This window comes from Phyllobates terribilis, unplaced genomic scaffold, assembly GCF_046119375.1.
Source record: "Phyllobates terribilis strain yellow unplaced genomic scaffold, ASM4611937v1 Scaffold_2__4_contigs__length_985480577, whole genome shotgun sequence".
In the NCBI taxonomy this organism is placed as follows: domain Eukaryota; kingdom Metazoa; phylum Chordata; class Amphibia; order Anura; family Dendrobatidae; genus Phyllobates; species Phyllobates terribilis.
The window spans coordinates 927,633,604-927,653,263 of record NW_027362762.1 but is presented as its reverse complement, the minus strand read 5'-3'; the positions used below and the strand labels follow the sequence as shown (position 1 = coordinate 927,653,263).

The 19,660-nt window shown below is 45.2% G+C and overlaps 1 protein-coding gene across 7 annotated transcripts in view; it reads right to left on the bottom strand.

The window, feature by feature from the left end:
- The window catches only part of SYNJ1 (synaptojanin 1), an 81,007-nt gene that overhangs the window by 23,763 nt on the left and 37,584 nt on the right, over positions 1–19,660 (bottom strand). For 3 of the 7 annotated variants that reach the window (XM_073668300.1, XM_073668306.1, XM_073668307.1), the window contains exons 12-26: positions 18,282–18,447; positions 15,957–15,980; positions 15,501–15,692; positions 10,529–10,613; positions 9,524–9,664; positions 9,254–9,446; positions 8,998–9,156; positions 6,662–6,818; positions 6,314–6,431; positions 6,019–6,234; positions 4,700–4,778; positions 4,256–4,418; positions 3,372–3,587; positions 2,274–2,411; positions 870–908 (exon numbers count right to left, since the gene is read on the bottom strand). In XM_073668300.1, the coding sequence (XP_073524401.1) occupies positions 870–908; positions 2,274–2,411; positions 3,372–3,587; positions 4,256–4,418; positions 4,700–4,778; positions 6,019–6,234; positions 6,314–6,431; positions 6,662–6,818; positions 8,998–9,156; positions 9,254–9,446; positions 9,524–9,664; positions 10,529–10,613; positions 15,501–15,692; positions 15,957–15,980; positions 18,282–18,447 (2,086 nt within the window). The remainder of the gene's footprint in view (positions 1–869; positions 909–2,273; positions 2,412–3,371; positions 3,588–4,255; positions 4,419–4,699; positions 4,779–6,018; positions 6,235–6,313; positions 6,432–6,661; positions 6,819–8,997; positions 9,157–9,253; positions 9,447–9,523; positions 9,665–10,528; positions 10,614–15,500; positions 15,693–15,956; positions 15,981–18,281; positions 18,448–19,660) is intronic. The other 4 variants (XM_073668304.1, XM_073668305.1, XM_073668302.1 and 1 more) reach the window with 3 other exon arrangements.

The window sequence follows — 19,660 nt, the reverse complement described above, 5'->3', positions numbered from 1 at the left end:
GGGGTGTGTAGACTTTACATCTCCACTGTATAGGTGTTGACTTTGGAGTTGAACAGAGGACAGCAAGAAGAACATGCTAACCACTGAGCCAATGTGATGTCCATGTACAGAAAGGAAAGATCTGTGCCGTGCTTATTCTCTTGTGGAAATTCTGTGGATTTTGATGGCATATTTTTCCCCTTTCAATGCATAGAGGGTGAACTTGGCCACTTAGGACTCATGTGGGGATTTTGCTGTGGAACAACTGAATTTGTGTATTCTCTTCATGATCCTATCCCAATATGTAGTTAGGAATAATATTATTAATAATAAATAATAATAGCAAATACCTCCAATTAGAAATGTAGTCTAGTTCTTCTGATTCGCTATGTAGCTTATCCCATGTGCAGGGCATTGCAGTAGCTTACTGTAGGTATCCATGGTTACGGCCACTGATATAGTGACAGTAAGTAAGCGGTCATAGCCATGGATACCTAAAATACTGCAATGCCTGCACATGAGGTAAGTGACATAGCTAATCAGAAGAACTATACTACGTTTCTAATTGGAGGTATTTGCTAACATTATTATTACTTCCACTACATATTGGATAGGATATTGGAGCTGGAGCACCGCTTGATGGGTAAGATCACCATTGCACGGCATTTTGAGGTATGATGATGTTAATAGCATACCAGATTGACTAGGTCATCCATAATGCTGTGGGTTGTGTACAGCGCTGACTATATGTGTTGTAGACCTGACGAGACATGGTGGATGGCACACAGTAACAACACTACATGAATGATGCAGGAAAGGGAGTGGAAACGTAAACCGGGCAGCTGCCCAATTTCCATTCAGCACAGGAGACAATGGGATGCCACCATTACCTCCGATCTCTTTCCTAGCGGGCGCAGGGCTTCTAGCACCTTAACATGGCGCATTGGAGAACAGCAGCAGCAGGGAGCAGAATAGAGAGTGAATCAGCAGAGTGATCAGCGGGTTGTATATCTGGCAGCACTGCGGGCATAGGAGACACACCGATCTGCCCACCGTGTGCGATACACCCCGCGGAGCACACAATCATCGCCAGTCACGTCATACATGTCACATAATGATCATTCCTTGCCAAGCATCAGTCAATATACAGGATCGATATGCCTGATCGTTCTTGACATTCTTATTTAACTCGAGGCCAAATTTATTTATTTTTTTCTAGCGGGTCAAGTTGTAGTTTTGATTGACCCCATTCACTTTATCATATAATGCAACAGAAAAAGGGAAGAAATTCAAAGTTAGGAAAAATGGTTAAAAAAAAATAAAAAATGCAATTCCGCCATTGATTTTTGAGTTTTTGCGGCATTCAGTTCACGGTACAAAATGGCCTAGCGACACTATTCTCCAGATAAGTACAATTTCAGAGATATCAAATCTATAAAAAAAAAAAAAATGCAGCAACTGAAAAATGACAATCTGGGTGTTTTTATTTTTTTGCCAGAATTTAATGCACAGTTTAAATAATTTTATATATTGAACTTTCACTGATCAGAAAAAAGAAAATTTTAATATTTCCTAGCTGGTAATAGATGTGCGAAGAGGTTAGCAAGCCTTGCCACATGACCAGGAATAAATGAAATGCCAAAAACTAATTTACAGACAGACTGTTTCAGGGTGTTTGCCCCTCATCAGCGTAGAGTAGTGTAGACTCTACACTATTTTACACTGATGAGGGGCAAACACCCTGAAACAGTTCTGGCTGGTGGAATGAAACACTCTTGAAGCAAAGAGGAGGAAATAATGCTTCTCCTTGAACAGACCAGCTGAATATAGAGTCTTGTTGCAAGTCTCGTGAAAGAGTTGACTTAAAGGGTTGCCTCTCATGGGTGGTACTTGTGAGATTCGTTTTTTTTGCATTTTGCGGCAGAGCCACTTCGCACACTTTACTCCCATGAAGTCTTGCCTGTAAGACTCCATACTCAGCAGGTCTCCATGGAGAACCAGTACTTCACCTGAAAAGGTATTATTTGTGCCAAAATTCCCCCAGAAACCAAAGTGTGATCTCCAGCCGCAAATTCCCAGCCTCCTACAATGACGTCTTGTCCCGTGTGACCGCAGACAAAATTGCATAAGGCAGGGACCAATCAAGGGAGTCACAAGTACAAAGGAAGGAGCGTATAGGAATTTTTAGTAAAATCATGTTTTGGGGTACATAGCACGTTATCACTGCTAAGTAACAGGATGATCAATACTGTAGTGACATATTGCACATCTCACAGGTACTTCTATTAGCTTACCTGATGGAGGAGGAGGACGCTGAGGGGGCGCTGGACGTGCTGGTGGGGCACCAGGTCTTGGAGGCGGTGCTCGTTTAGGTTCCAGTGTCAAAGATGGAGCTTCTTTTAGTATTACAGGCTGGAAGTCCACCGGAGACCCTATAATAAACATAGGAGTGATCTGCATCATGTGCTACACTAGACGGAGACACTGTTCACGAGCAGAGCATGCTGGGTGATGTAGTCACTAGCTCGTAAAAGGACACAACACTACAAACTGCACTGCTACTGTAACAAGCCCTGCATCCGTGTAACCAGCACATGACAAAGTCCAAATGGTGTAGGGAGTCTCTGAAACATATCCCCAATCTTGTTTCTTTCTCCTACACCTACGGCGGGGGCTTGGCTGGGACAAGTGAGAACTCCTACCGTAAAATTGGCACAATCACTGGGTGTATGGGATGGCTGCCCAAATTTGTACGTGATCCGAAACAGGTTTCTACAAGTCCGCCCCTAAGATGATCCATAAGCTCATGAGAGCCAAGGACTTGATAGAGTCAGTTGAAGATCTCCATGCTAACAATGTATAGACTCTACAGACACATGGGCACAAGAACTTATCGTGGATGGCTGTTCAGGGGGGACTTCCTACCCAATAACTCATGGATATCCACCTTTTGTGCTAATCCCAGTACTGCCCAAGGTTCCCCTTTACACGTGGTTTGCTGGATTCCCTGGAACATGAATTCCAAGACTCTGTACTTAGGAGCAGGTGTTGTAGCACTCGGTGCTTTATGGACTATTCCCAGAATATCATATTGATGGCGCCGATCCAGGAGACTTATTTGGCTTCAGCGGTCATGAGATGTCTCCGTCAAGAAGTGGAAGCCAGGAGGCCAGGGGAGTGCGGGAAGAGAGCATGCTGCTTTTTGTTTTAATAACCCTATAGGACCATTTTTATAATGAAAAATATATCCAGATACCCCTTTAAGTTTTTAGAAGTGATAGTATAGCATAGGGTAACCTGTACGGTGTGCTGGTTATTAGCCCGTGCTGTGTCGCGGTACATTATATGTCGGTTTACAATACCAAACTGTTGTGGATATTGAGGGTATGTACCTTGCGATGAAGTTACTGGGGGTCCTGGGGTCTTTGCAGGAGCACGACTTGGACGTACAGGTAGAGCAGGAGGTGGTCCCTCTGGCATGGTGGGTGAAGGACATGGGCTTGAACGAGGAGAAGAGCTCGGGGATGACCCCATAGTGGAGAATGACGATGGCTGTAAATGCTGAGGGAGGATTTCCTCTACTTCCGCGCTATAGTCATCCACGTCACCTGTGGGATGGATGGATGGATGGATACCTGGTCACATGTCTGAAAATATAGGGTTACTTCAACAAAAGGGTTAAATAAAGCAGCTTGATTCAATTTCCCGGTTGCAGTTTGCCGTGTGTGATCTTATTTTTGTACATATGTACAAAGTCTATTCAATTCACCTTTCCCCCTCCTGCAAACTGCCTTGTGTGCGTTCCTCCCTAAATAAAGGCTGTCATTGTCCTCCCTGAAGACTTTTGATGCTTCCCACAGTTTAATTTATGATCTGCTTTGTACATCCTTATCGCTCAAACTGATAGATTAAAGGTGGCAGAGCAGAAAGAGCTGACTAGTCAAATCGGTGTCGATTCAGCAGGACAACCAGTGATATGTAGCAGTTACACAGACTCTACAACAGCAGAATACTAGAATGTTTTTAGACTGTTTAGTTGCCTAATTTAGCATTTAGGAAGCAAAAGAACTTTCTGTGCAAATCTGTCCATGGCTTTTAAGAGGAATGTCAGGTATTTGAACTTCAAAGAATTAGGAGCTCCCACTCAGAACCCCGTCCTTTTCACAGCCTCACTGCCTCTACATCTCCCCCTAGTGATAGCAGAATGGTATGGATGTCAGACCCCATCTAGTGAGGTATATGATAATTGAAGCTGCAGTGATCTTTGACCGAGCACCTTCCATGTCGAAGTCGGCAGCAACGTCTGCATCTTCTCCCAGCAGTGTGGAGCTTGTAGAACATGGCAGTGCTACGGTTATCCTCTCCAAACTCATCTCCTCCTCCACCTGAGCGATCCAGTCCGGGTTCTTCAGCTGAATATTCATAGTCTTCCCCAACACCTGCAGGTACAACAAGGAATCATCTATAACAGCTGGAGTTATAAGAAGAAATCTTCATTTGGTTCAGAGCTTATTACAATGGCTAGAGGCTCATTTCTTATCCATAGTAGAGGACTCTCCCCGCGGCTACGGGAAGTAATCACTGCTTCGACGTGACAAAGGAGATGTTCAGTATTGCGGCGCAGTGATGGAGTGTTAGCACCTTGCGATTTAATCATCCTGCTGGAAATAAATTAAAAATGATGTGTATGTGACTTTTAGTACAGAAAACTTGCACTTACCTCCACACCATTAAGGCTTAGAGCAGCAAGAGCAGAACTTCCTTCAAGGAACGTGACCCACATTTTATCCTCGACAAACCTGCACGGATTAATAAAATAGTTACCCCATGTATCCTGGCCAAATATGAGAATTTATAGTAGTTATAAATTTTAATAAATAATTTATTGTCAGTACATTCTGTCCAGTGTGCGATCATGAGGAATAAACCCATTTCTGGCCATTATATGACTTGTATCCTGCAATTTCTCTTCTGCAGAATCTCGCTCTAATTTCCAGTCTCTGAACTACTGTGTTTAGGCTACCTGCTATGTCGTCTCTCATACACAGCACACAGACATGAGGGATTCCTGCTCTCCTGTCTCTATGTAGCACAGAGATAGAAGCAGCAGCATGGAGGATATTCTACAGCAATACTGAGCAGCGTGGCTGTGAAACCAGCACTGATATGTAAAAAAAAAAAAAAAAAGTTGCTAGAAGTTCAGCTAAATCTGCCCGTCCCTCACTGTATCGAGTGATCCTCACTCCTCCAATGGGTTTCCATTGCAGCTGGCTGTCATACACCGCACACAAACATGAGGGATTCCTGCTCCCTTGTCTCTATGTAGCACAGAGATAGAAGCAGCAGCATGGAGGATATTCTACAGCACTACTGAGCAGCGTGGCTGTGAAACCAGCACTGATATGTTAAAAAAAAAAAAAAAAAAGTCCAGCTCAATCTGCTGGTGTCTGCCTGTCTCTCACTGTACCAAGTGTTCCTCACTCCTTCAATGGGTTTCCATTGCCTGTCAGGCAAAGGCCAAAAAAATCTTCAAAACTCACATTTGGTTTCGAAATATAACCCAATATATTTTTACCGCATGCAAAAAGCAATACAGATACTGCATTTTTTCCCACTCCGCCATGGGAGCAGAACAGATGGCGTCATATCTACACATACCTGCCCGGACCATTGCCCACCATGCACCATCTGCAAACGTGGCCCTGTCCTGTCAGGTATGTGTGCTTCCTGATGCTAAAGTCACAAACCCTTTAATGGGTTAATATGGCCATCTTTTCTTCATGATCTGAGCTCTGTGGTTTAGGGGAAATTCAACTTCAACCTGAAACTCCATACTTGGCACAAATTTGCATTGATCTCCTACAACGGGGGAAGTCTTAGAGGATAGGAATCTGCCACATGTCGGGTGTAGGAGTCTGGAGCAGGTCTTTTCGGTTATAGAAACCTCAGAGACAAAAAAAACATTTTCCAATGTGGGCGATCAAAGCTGAACTTTTCCCTTTTTTGTGGCTTGAATTATGTGTAAGCGAGAAGTCTAACCTTATCAGTATGACCTCTCCGTAGCCTGCAAACTGCTGCAGCAATTCATCAATTAGACAGTCATCAAAATAGTTCTCCTGCGGTGACATGCTTTGTATGGAGACCATGATGGTCCCATCCGGCGGCCCCTGGGTCGCGATCACTTCTTTATAGATCTTCTGTCTCTCTTCGGCCTCAGTCTCAAATATATCTATATCGATCAGCGCAACAACCGGCCTTCATAACGAGGATACAAAGTGCGTCAGTGTCGATAATACACATATACCGGATATTAATAATCCGCGCCAACCATTACCTGTGATCGGAGGTTTTCAGCTCCGCCCGGCCATAGTGCAGCAATGAACCTGGATTCCAGGTATAAGGAATGTTTCTACCTTCTTGTAAACTTGAATTCAGGAGATCTAAATCTTCAGCTGGAAAAAATAAAGAAAATAAAAAAATTAGAAATAAAAAAACTATTATAAAACTAAAAATTGCAAATTTTGCAAAACTAAATAATTCAAATTAAAGGCTACCGTCACATTACTAAAGTTCTGACTTGTCACAGTGACACGACTAAAAGTTTTGAGCCGCTGCTCTCATGGATCTCCTGAGAAAAGGGGCAGAAGCTTCGGTTCGTATAGAAGAAACGCACTAATAATACCTGATCTGTCGAACGGCCATTTTCTTCTCCTCCAGAGAATGCGATCAGTCCACGCGGGGGTCCGACACTTTTCACTTGTGTCATAATCGTCAGAGAATAAGTCATATTTATAGGTGGGGGCAAAATTAACTTTTCCTTCTAAGAAACCCCGGAATACCTGAGAGTGGGGAAAAAAACAACAGGATATATGCCAAGACTTACCCAAAAATATGATTTTTTTTTTTTTTTTTTTTTTTTTTTTTTAAAAAAGCATCTTGAGAAAGACAATTGAGCAATTCGGTAGACTGAAGACAGTGGGTGCACCCAAGGTAAGCATATGGACATCCTACCATAACGTCCGAGATGAAGGACCAGGGTTAGTCACCGTACAAATCATTGAAGGGGTATTCCCATCTCCAAGATCCTATCCTAATATGTAGTAGGAATAATAATAATAATAATACCAAATACCTCCAATTAGAAATGTAGTATAGTTCTTCTGATTCACTATGTCGCTTACCGCATGTGCAGGGCATTACAGTAGCTTAGGTATCCATGGTTATGTTACAAAAACTAACCGCTAATTAACTGTCATTATATGAATGGTCGGAACCATGGGTACCTAAGTTACTGCAATGCCCTGCACATGGAGTAAGCGATATAGCTAATCAGAAGAACTACACTACATTTCTAATTGGAGGTATTTTCTAACATTATTGTTATTGCACTTACTACATATTGGGAAAGGATCTTGGAGATGGGAATACCCATTTAACAGGGGGTTGTCCAGTTAAAACAAGTTATCGCCAATCCACAGGATAGGTGATAGCTTGCTGATCGGTGGGGGTCCAACCCCTGGGACCTGCACCAAATGAGAGATCGGGGGAACTTTAAACCCCATCACAAATTGGAGCGGCAGGTCACACACCCGATCCCCAATCTATTCACTCTTTATGGGGCTCCCGAAAAAAAACACAAGCGCAGTAAGTGGCAGCCCCCCATAGGGAAGGAATGAAGTGGAGGTGGAGCATCCGCAGTACCGCCCCATTCTGCATTATCGGTGCGGCACCCAACACCCAGACCCCACTTGACAATCCCTTTAATTATGTTCAGTGTGCTCTTGTCCATAGGCCTAAAAAAGTTAGTCAATTGCTCAGTTTTATCCCATGTGGTCCAGTGAAGAAACATGTCAGATGCACTTCTGCCCATTGTCACTGTACGGCATCCAATAAATGGATGCGTTGTGAGCTTCTCATTATCTATTCATTGGGTTATAGATCCGTTAGACGATACTCAGCGGCGGCCTCCGCTAAGCAGATCTCATCCTATTCTATGGATGACAGATGCTGCTGGTACATCGGTCACAGTCCGTATAATGTACAGGTCAGGAGTCCTACGCACATAGGGCTGAGCTTAAAGGATACTGGGAACAGATCAGATGATGAGATACAAAATACGGAACTAAAACTTAAAAAGGGATCCTGATTTTATATCATCTACAGGCGCTTTGAGGCTGATAAAATCCATTCCTGCATTGTAGAAATCAAATGTGCGGTTTGTGAAATAAAGTGATGAAATAGTCTGCAAGCGCTTCGGGGTGTGGCACTGCACTTGCAGCTCCCCTGCCCTCCCTTCCTATTTCTCACTTGCCTCCTGTGTCTGAATGACGGGTCGCTCTATATTCAGTGACCTCCCTCTTCCCGATCGATATCTTGCACAAGCGCAGTCAGTGCCTGGGGCAACATCATGAGCCTTACTGTGCGTGCATCGGCCCAGGCGCTGACTGCGCTTGTGCTAGATCTAAGTCAGGAGGAGCAGGAAATGGAGAGCTGCAAGTGCATTGCCCCATCCCAGAGTATGTCAGGCCCATAAGCAGACCGATTCAACGCTGGATTTCTCAGAAACTGCAAAATGCATTTAATCAGTATGGAAGCACCTGCACACACATGCCATTAGTCTGAGAAATAAAGTCCTCAGGACTTCATAGACTAAGACGGAGGGGTCCTAGCCACTGTACTGAGTGGCTGCTGCGTCGGAGGATTCAGCACAGCCAAGTATCACCACCATTATCACTTCATCCCGCTCAGGTTTCAGATGCCCGACCCTTAGCAATTTTTTTAGGCGTTCTGTAATGCTGTAATCTTTGCGTTCATTATGGCCTCAATTAAGAGTCTTGAACCACAATATTCTTGAAAGGCAGCGTTGGAGTGAGATGTATCGAAAACGTTTAGATAAACCCGGGTTTAAGTGTTATACATTTTTTTTCTACTTTTGAGATCTCCGCTTCTTGTCTGGGAATTCAACCACCCGTTACAATACTGCACCATCCATCTAAGCCTATTGAATGGCCATAATACCTGTCCACCATTCTTCTGGTTGATCAGCTGATCTCCCACTATGAGAGAGTCCCAGTTCTGATTCCTGATCAGCTCTTTGACTTCTTCATTAGCCATGTCAATGCGATAGTTAAAATCTCCACACCAGAAGACGTAGTCGTGAGAAAATAGCATCCTGCCCTGGTGGAAACCACAAGAAAGCACCAATCAAGCCCAAAATATTCAGCAGTGTGGATAGGACCTTCAGAAGAAGAAGGTAACCATGCTGCCCTCTTACCATGGGGAAGCTAAGCTTGCGGGCGATTTCATGATAATCCTCATTCCTCTCTTTTACTTGGGACTGCCCAGCAGCAAAGTGACTGCAGACGAAGCAGAGGCTGGTGGTGTGGAACAGCATCCTGATGGCCACTGCACCTTTGTTTCCAGTGGCTCCCCCCATGCCGGTCTTCACCGTATCTACAGCTACATCTCTGGAATAGAAAGACAAACACTCAGTAATGAAGAAGTGGGTGACTACTGACAGGTGATGCCGAAAATGGTGACTGACCTGATAAAAGGGGCATGTTGGGGTCTTATGAATACGAAGAGACAGACGCCGACCAGCTGCTCTGAGGCCAAGAGGACGTACTTATTGTCCCTGGAGATGGTCTTCTGAAGCTCCGCTGCCCAAAGCTTCTGGTTGGTTGTGCTGTAGAGACATATGTAGTTAATGGCCTGGAAGTTGCTGATCACTTGCCCTGGGGGGATGGAGGGGAAGGGTTATGGTGGGGGGGGGGGGGAAGAGGGTTGGGAATGGTTAGCTCTAGGGGAGGGTGGGGAGGAAGTATTGGCAATCACAGGCCCCGGCGAAGTGGAAGGGTTGGCAATCACTGGTCCTGAGTGTTGGGGGGAGGAGTAGTTTTTCGATTGCCAGCCTTGGGGGAAGGGTTGGGGATTGTTCGTTCTGGTGGTGGGGAAAGGGTCGGTGATCGCAGGACCTATGGGACTGGAAGGGATACTGATCACTGGTCCTGAGAGTTGGGGGGTTAAGTTTTTCGATTGCTGGCCTTGGGGGAGGGGTTGGCGATTGCTGGCCCCAGGGGACTGGAAGGGTTGGCAATCACTGGCCCCAGGATGGTGGTAGGTTTTCCATCACTGGCCCCAGAGGGTAGGGGAGGGAAGTTTGGCGATTGATGGCTCTGGTGGTGGGGGGAAGGTTTGGCGATCACTGGCCCTGGGGAAGTGTAAGGGTTGGCAATAGCTGGTCCTGGGGGGGGTGGGTGTTTAATGATTGGAGCCTGGGGGAGGGCCAGGAAGTTGGTGATCGCTGGCCCCAGGGGTCAGTCTCCCAGCAATCAATCAGAAACAACCTATCTAAAAAGAGTAGGTGATGCAAGTGTCGATCTTGGGCCAACCCCAATAGTTGGTTCCCATGTTCCAGATTATATAATAAAATATTAAAAAATAGTAGATTAGACTTTTCTGGGTTATAAAGTGCCTGATGAAAGGGACTTCACACGTCTGCACAAGTCCAGCCTTTCTATAAGGCTCCTGTACAAGGGTTGGGCCTCACCTGGCATTGACAATGTTTCCTGCATTCAATTCCACCATCTCCTCAAACCCGATGGCGAATATATCGGTCGGCTTGCTTCTTCTATCTAAACAGGGAAGGAAAATAAAAATTGCTGTTATTATGAGGCCAATACATACCAGACAGATCGGCTTTGTTACTTCGCTGAACATGAGACCACCACAAAAAAAAACTAACAAAAAGGCGCAAAATATCTGGATGGAGATTCCACTTTATAGATATACCCTGGCATGCATCCGAGGTATATGTCGACACATACTTATTACACCTCACATTTATCACCAATTTCAGAACGATTTTCACTTCTAGATCTTGTACTGATACACAGCTCAAGGAGCAGCAGTGTAAAGCATGGGGGTGGGGGGGTTAAAGCTACAGTAGCCAATAACAAAAGGGAAGGAAAAAAAAAAAAAGGGTGTCTTCCTTTATAGCTAGGTCTCACTATTTTTGAACAGACAACGCTAAAGCTCAAGATATGAGGAGCAAGTCGGCAAAGCAAAAAGCTCCTCGGCAGTATAGAATAGTGCAGGTTCCAGCAGCCATAAGAGGAGACGCCAGGGAAACCCCATAAAACTATTTTTTCCCAATACAATCCCCATGAGGGAATAGATCGGATGTTGAGACACACTGCAGGACTGGCCACAGATAGTAAGTCATCAGAAGGGCGTACTACGACCCCGGACATGAGACATCTCACACAACATTCAGTACAGCACCGAATTATTACCTCATCAAAAGTCTACAGAAACGCTGGGCCAAAAAACAAAATTATTGAATTTTTCCAGATATGAGACAAACAAAAACTCAGTTCTGTGGAAATAAAGGAATGAACCCATTTATAATAAATAATATATACACACACACACACACACTACAGACCAAAAGTTTGGACACACCTTCTCATTTAAAGATTTTTCTGTATTTTCATGACTATGAAAATTGTACATTCACACTGAAGGCATCAAAACTATGAATTAACACATGTGGAATTATATACTTTACAAAAAAGTGTGAAACAACTGAAAATATGTCTTATATTCTAGGTTCTTCAAAGTAGCCACCTTTTGCTTTGATGACTGCTTTGCACACTCTTGGCATTCTCTTGATGAGCTTCAAGAGGTAGTCACCGGAAATGGTCTTCCAACAATCTTGAAGGAGTTCCCAGAGATGCTTAGCACTTGTTGGCCCTTTTGCTTTCACTCTGCGGTCCAGCTCACCCCAAACTATCTCGATTGAGTTCAGGTCTGGTGACTGTGGAGGCCAGGTCATCTGGCGTAGCACCCCATCACTCTCCCTCTTGGTCAAATAGCCCTTACACAGCCTGGAGGTGTGTTTGGGGTCATTGTCCTGTTGAAAAATAAATGATGGTCCAACTAAACGCAAACCGGATGGAATAGCATGCCGCTGCAAGATGCTGTGGTAGCCATGCTGGTTCAGTATGCCTTCAATTTTGAATAAATCCCTGACAGTGTCACCAGCAAAGCCCCCCCACACCATCACACCTCCTCCTCCATGCTTCACGGTGGGAACCAGGCATGTAGAGTCCATCCGTTCACCTTTTCTGCGTCGCACAAAGACACGGTGGTTGGAACCAAAGATCTCAAATTTGGACTCATCAGACCAAAGCACAGATTTCCACTGGTCTAATGTCCATTCCTTGTGTTCTTTAGCCCAAACAAGTCTCTTCTGCTTGTTGCCTGTCCTTAGCAGTGGTTTCCTAGCAGCTATTTTGCCATGAAGGCCTGCTGCACAAAGTCTCCTCTTAACAGTTGTTGAAGAGATGTGTCTGCAGCTAGAACTCTGTGTGGCATTGACCTGGTCTCTAATCTGAGCTGCTGTTAACCTGCGATTTCTGAGCCTGGTGACTCGGATAAACTTATCCTCAGAAGCAGAGGTGACTCTTGGTCTTCCTTTTCTGGGGCGGTCCTCATGTGAGCCAGTTTCTTTGTAGCACTTGATCGTTTTTGCAACTGCACTTGGGGATACTTTCAAAGTTTTCCCAATTTTTCGCACTTACTGACCTTCATTTCTTAAAGTAATGATGGCCACACGTTTTTCTTTACTTAGCTGCTGTTTTTCTTGCCATAATACAAATTCTAACAGTCTATTCAGTAGGACTATCAGCTGTGTATCCACCAGACTTTTGCACAACACAACTGATGGTCCCAACCCCATTTCTAAGGCAAGAAATCCCACTTATTAAACCTGACAGGGCACACCTGTGAAGTGAAAACCATTTCCGGTGACTACCTCTTGAAGCTCATCAAGAGAATGCAAAGAGTGTGCAAAGCAGTCATCAAAGCAAAAGGTGGCTACTTTGAAGAACCTAGAATATAAGACATATTTTCAGTTGTTTCACACTTTTTTGTTAAGTATATAATTCCACATGTGTTAATTCATAGTTTTGATGCCTTCAGTGTGAATGTACAATTTTCATAGTCAAGAAAATACAGAAAAATCTTTAAATGAGAAGGTGTGTCCAAACTTTTAGTCTGTACTATATACACACACACACTTCTCACTAAGTTAGAATATCATCAAAAAGTTAATTTCAGTTCTTCAATACAAAAGGTGAAACTCATATTATATAGAGTCATTACAGACAGAGTGATCTATTTCAACTGTTTATTTCTGTTAATGTTGATGATTATGGCTTACAGCCAATGAAAACACAAAAGTCATTATCTCAGTAAATTAGAATACTTTATAACAGCTTGAAAGATGTTTTTAAAATCCAAAATGTTGGCCTACTGAAATGTATGTTCAGTAAATGCCCTCAATACTTGGTCGGGGCTCTTTTTGCATCAATTACTGCATCAATGCGGCGTGGCATGGAGGCGATCAGCCTGTGGCACTGCTGAGGTGTTCTGGAAGCCCAGGTTGCTTTGATAGCAGCCTTCAGCTCATCTGCATTGTTGGGTCTGGTGTCTCATCTTCCTCTTGACAATACCCCATAGATTCTCTATAATAGATTCTCTATGGGGTTAAGGTCAGGAGAGTTTGCTGCCAATCAAGCACAGTGATACTGTTGTTTGTAAACCAGGTATTGGTACTTTTGGCAGTGTGGACAGGGACCAAGTCCTGCTGGAGAATGACATTTCCATCTCCAAAAAGCCTGTTGGCAGAGGGAAGCATGAAGTGCTCTAAAATGTCCTGGTAGACGACTGCGCTGACTTTGGTCTTGATAAAACACAGTGGACCTACACCAGCAGATGACATGGCTCCCCAAACCATCACTGATTGTGGAAACTTCACACTATACCTCAAGCAGCTTGGATTGTGGCCTCTCCACTCTTCCTCCAGACTCTGGGACCTTGTGGAGTGTGTCAATGACTGCCTTCTGGACATCTGTTAAGTCAGCAGTCTTGCCCATGATTGTGGAGCCTACTGAAACAGACTAAGGGACCTTTTTAAACGCTTAGGAAGCCTTTGCAGGTGTTTTTTGTTAATTATTTTAATTTACTGAGATAATGACTCTTGTGTTCTCACTGGCTGTAAGCCATAATCATCAACATTAACAGAAATAAACACGTGAAATAGATCACTGTTTGTAATGACTCTATATAATATATGAGCTTCACTTTTTGTATTGAAGAACTGAAATAAATTAACTTTTTGATGATATTCTAATATTGTGAGATGCACCTATGCTCTATCTATATCTATTTCTTCTTTTCGATACAATTACAACGATACCAAACTTGTATAGTCTTAGGCTTTTTTACTAGTAAAATTATATACCATATACACACACACGGGTTATTTTTACTGGTAAAAAAAAAACCTATACAAGTTTGGTATGGCTGTAATCATACTGACCAGAAGAATCAGATTGAACACGACGCATTTTTTAAAAAAAAAGTGAAAAAAGAAAAAATGGTAGAATTAGGTTTTATATTTTCACCATACTTTTTGTACTTTGTTTTTTCATCACTTTAAATTGTAAAAGAATGATGTCGTTCAAAACATCAACTCGTTCTGCAGAAGCCCTCATATGGTCATGTCCCTCTAATATGCAGTTTGCAGCTGGATCTAAATTTCTGATTTTTCTCTCGCAAGAGTGTCTCTCCCAGTAATATAGGCTGGATGTGAACTCTGTATGTATTTATGGTGCTACTGTCTCGCTTGATATTATGTATCAGCACAGCTTCTATCCTGAACTTATTTCCTCCTTTTTTTTCTCTGCTCTCTGTAAAACTTTATAAACCTTTCCTCTCCCTCCACTGCATATCTGTGTACAACCCATACCCCTCTCCCTCTGACTACCATTAACACAGAGAGGGCTACTGGAGAGCAGAGCTGTTGGAAGCACACCTGACAGATTTGCATTTTTTCTTTTTTTTCGCACAACACTCGACTAGATAAAAGACAGACACTCTGCAACGGCAGAACAGTAGATCATTTTTACTGTAGACTCTTTAGAAAGTTGCTTAAATTTGCATTAAGGCAACGAATAAAAATAAATTCTGTGCGAAGGAGTACATAACCTTTAGATATTGGGAACCACCCTTTAAGATTTCCATACACATTAAATAAAAGTCTTCTGATTCACTATGTCGCTTACCTCATGTGAAGGGCATTGCAGTAGTTTAGGTATCCATGGTTACGACCACTAGCAACTAGATAACTGTCACTATACGAGTGATCAGAACCATGGATACCTAAGCCACTGCAATGCCCAGCACATGGGGTAAGCAACATAGCGAATCAGAAGAACTATACTACATTTCTAATTGGAGGAATATACGAACATTATTATTACATCTACAACATATTGGGATAGGATCGTGGAGATGGGAATAACCCTTTAAAGAAGAAGGCTGACCCCAGACACGTCGGGCAGCTGCTTACTCCTCTCTGCTCTGCTGAGCATGTACGTCGCGGGAACCCATCACATGTGGCTGTAAGAGTCGGACCATGCGGGTGACATTGCACAGTACAAGACCTTGGTTACCTTGGAACTCCTGGATCCCGGCAATTTTGGGCGCATCGAGCAGCCAGTCCGTCAGCGTCTGATTCTTAAACGCGATGCTTCGGAACTGCTTCCCGCCATTCACGTTCCAGGTCCCTGCGCAGATGCGGATTTTTCTCGGCTTGGCGTACCTGTAATAGTTCTCACACATGCTCCGTAATACTCTCGGTGACGCTGCAAGAAACAAGGCAAAATATAGTCAGTCAGTCTCAATAGAAAAAGGTTGGGGGAGGGGCGGGGGGTGACTCTAGAATTGAAAAGTATTACAACCCCACCCCCCAGGTGAATTAATTTACAAAAGGAAGAAATTGATGTAGTATATCATGCCAAAGAGAAGGACAAACATTTCTGTTCAATGCCCTAAATTTTGCAATGTTTCAAGTAAATCTGTTAAGTGAAATTTGGGAGAAACACAATAGACAATGTAGATAACCGTACCTGATTGTAACATGAGCTCAGATACTGAGCGTGCGGCAGGAGGGAAGGAACAGACAGCAGGTTAATGGCAGAAAATGGAGGGGGAAAAAAGACAAAAACATCCAGAAGTTTCAGGAAGATGAGAATTTCATGATTAAATATAAGTGAAATTGGACAGAGGAGGTCGACTGTCGGGGCTGCTGCCACCTCCTATGCTAGGGGGCCCGCAGCCACCTCCTATGCTAGGGGGCCCGCAGCCACCTCCTATGCTAGGGGGCCCGCAGCCACCTCCTATGCTAGGGGGCCCGCAGCCACCTCCTATGCTAGGGGGCCCACAGCCACCTCCTATGCTAGGGGGCCCACAGCCACCTCCTATGCTAGGGGGCCCACAGCCACCTCCTATGCTAGGGGGCCCACAGCCACCTCCTATGCTAGGGGGCCCGCAGCCACCTCCTATGCTAGGGGGCCCGCAGCCACCTCCTATGCTAGGGGGCCCGCAGCCACCTCCTATGCTAGGGGGCCCGCAGCCACCTCCTATGCTAGGGGGCCCGCAGCCACCTCCTATGCTAGGGGGCCCGCAGCCACCTCCTATGCTAGGGGGCCTGCAGCCACCTCCTATGCTAGGGGGCCCGCAGCCACCTCCTATGCTAGGGGGCCCGCAGCCACCTCCTATGCTAGGGGGCCCGCAGCCACCTCCTATGCTAGGGGGCCCACAGCCACCTCCTATGCTAGGGGGCCCACAGCCACCTCCTATGCTAGGGGGCCCACAGCCACCTCCTATGCTAGGGGGCCCACAGCCACCTCCTATGCTAGGGGGCCCACAGCCACCTCCTATGCTAGGGGGCCCACAGCCACCTCCTATGCTAGGGGGCCCACAGCCACCTCCTATGCTAGGGGGCCCACAGCCACCTCCTATGCTAGGGGGCCCGCAGCCACCTCCTATGCTAGGGGGCCCGCAGCCACCTCCTATGCTAGGGGGCCCGCAGCCACCTCCTATGCTAGGGGGCCCACAGCCACCTCCTATGCTAGGGGGCCCACAGCCACCTCCTATGCTAGGGGGCCCACAGCCACCTCCTATGCTAGGGGCTTCCATGTGCTGCAGGAAGAAAGACAACCACTATGATCTCCATATAATCGCACCAGTACAGATGTCACTTTTTACCTCTTGGGTCTTGGACTCATAATACATAAAAAAAAAGTATGCAAATTGCCTTTTCAGAGAAAAAGAGGACTTGTACTCTATAGCGCCACCTATTGGAAGCAGCAATCCTACAAGTCACAATCAACCCTTCAACGAGTCGTGCAACCTTTCCTCTTTTTTTACAGTTAAAAATGAAGAAATTTAAGAATAAAAAAAAATAACTCAATTAATGTATCTGCATGTCTGTAAGAATCTGATCAAAATAAAAGATTAATCTTTACAGTAAAATATATAAAAAATAAAAATTGTTTTTTTTCGTCCCTGCAACTCTGCCAAAAATGCAATAAAGTTATTAAAACATCATATTTACCCCAAAATAGTATCCATGAAAATGTCAGCTTATCACGGAAAAATACAAAAACACTAGCATAGCTCAATCTATAGAAAAATAAAAAATAAAAAAAGTCACAGGTCTCGGCAAATCGCTGAAGAATTAAATGAATTTCTGATTGTTTTTCACTACTTAAAAAAATAAATAAATAAAAATGATAATATAAAATTTAAAAAATACTACAAAATAATAAATAAAAATTTTAAATAATAAAAACATAATAAATAATGACAACAGCAACATGTTTGATATCGCTGTAATCACACTGACCTGGTGAATCATACAGACACATCATTTTTACAGCAAAATGCTGAAAAACAATGGTGACATTACAGAGGTTTTTCTTTTGCAATTTATTCATATTATTTATTTTTGAAGCACCAATTGGAATATTTTTTCCTGTTTTTCAATACATTATATGGTATACAAATGGTGTCAATCAAAACTATAATTCACCCAGTAAAAGATAAGCCCCCCGTATGGCGATGTCGACGGAAGAATAAAAAAAAGTTATGGCTCTTAGAATAAAAGTTAATAAAAAGTGAGAGTAAAAATTAAAATTGATCGCGTCCTTAAGAGCTTAAGAAGATTAGTGCAGACAAGATCACCCTCAGATGTTTCATTACATCATAGTCTGCACTAGGAGGTGCCATCACTATGATCAGCTGCAGCGTTTCCATGCACAGAGGTGCCCGGACCCCTACTGCGCAGGGGAACTGCAGCCCAACAGCCAAGAACAAGATCAGGTCTGCAATGTAGAAATACTAGGTGACGTTCCTGGTCGGCGTTTTGCCTTCGGATTAGTAATACTTACCATGTAGACTTCCAGTGGTCAGAAGAGCTCGCGCTTTATCAGCCAGGTCACTGTTTAGTGTGTTCCCCAGCAGTAATACATCAATTGCTTCTTGTTTCGAGCCATCAAAAAAATTGTTCTGTATCGTCCTAGTCACCGACCGCGCACCGTCCTTCAACTTCCCACCCTGCAAAAATGACTACGTTAATAATGCCGACTGGTTTTCTATACATCAAAGAAACTTTATTTTAAATACAAGTATCGGTCTAACCAAGATGAAAAGGTTTGGTCTACGTGATCTATAAAGAATGTTGGACCTCCAAGTAATCAGTGGAATCCAGAAAGTCACAGAGCGACATCTTGTGGTTTCCCCTACTTAAAGGGAACCTGCCCGGAGTTTTAGGGTCACCATATTAATCATATTGCTGGGTAGGGTGGCAGAAGATAACTTCACACAGACCTGACTGGTCACAAAAGGTGAGGATGGGAATAATCTGGCAGATGGGGGATCTAGTTGTGTATTGTCCCACCCTCAAAGCTACTCCTATGGACTTGATTTATTCCTGATTTTACTACTGAATCAAGCGCATGGGTGTGGCGCTAAGGAAGGCCCGCCTCTCCACTCCCAAGAGGCACCAGCCCCGAACCGGCCCGCCTCCCCACCTCCCCCCACCCCCAAGAGGCACCAGCCCCGAACCGGCCCGCCTCCCCCCACCCCCAAGAGGCACCAGCCCCGAACCGGCCCGCCTCCCCCCACCCCCAAGAGGCACCAGCCCCGAACCGGCCCGCCTCCCCCCACCCCCAAGAGGCACCAGCCCCGAACCGGCCCGCCTCCCCCCACCCCCAAGAGGCACCGGCCCGCCTCCCCCCACCCCCAAGAGGCACCGGCCCGCCTCCCCCCACCCCCAAGAGGCACCAGCCTTGAACCGGCCCACCTCCCCCCACCCAACCTCCCCCCACCCCCAAGAGGCACCAGCCTTGAACCGGCCCGCCTCCCCCCACCCCCAAGAGGCACCAGCCTTGAACCGGCCCACCTCCCCCCACCCCCAAGAGGCACCAGCCTTGAACCGGCCCACCTCCCCCCATCCCCAAGAGGCACCAGCCCCGAACCGGCCGACCATCCCCCAAGAGGCACCAGCCCCGAACCGGCCGACCATCCCCCAAGAGGCACCAGCCCCGAACCGGCCGACCATCCCCCAAGAGGCACCAGCCCCGAACCGGCCGACCATCCCCCAAGAGGCACCAGCCCCGAACCGGCCAACCATCCCCCAAGAGGCACCAGCCCCGAACCGGCCAACCATCCCCCAAGAGGCACCAGCCCCAAACCGGCCAACCATCCCCCAAGAGGCACCAGCCCCGAACCGGCCAACCATCCCCCAAGAGGCACCAGCCCCGAACCG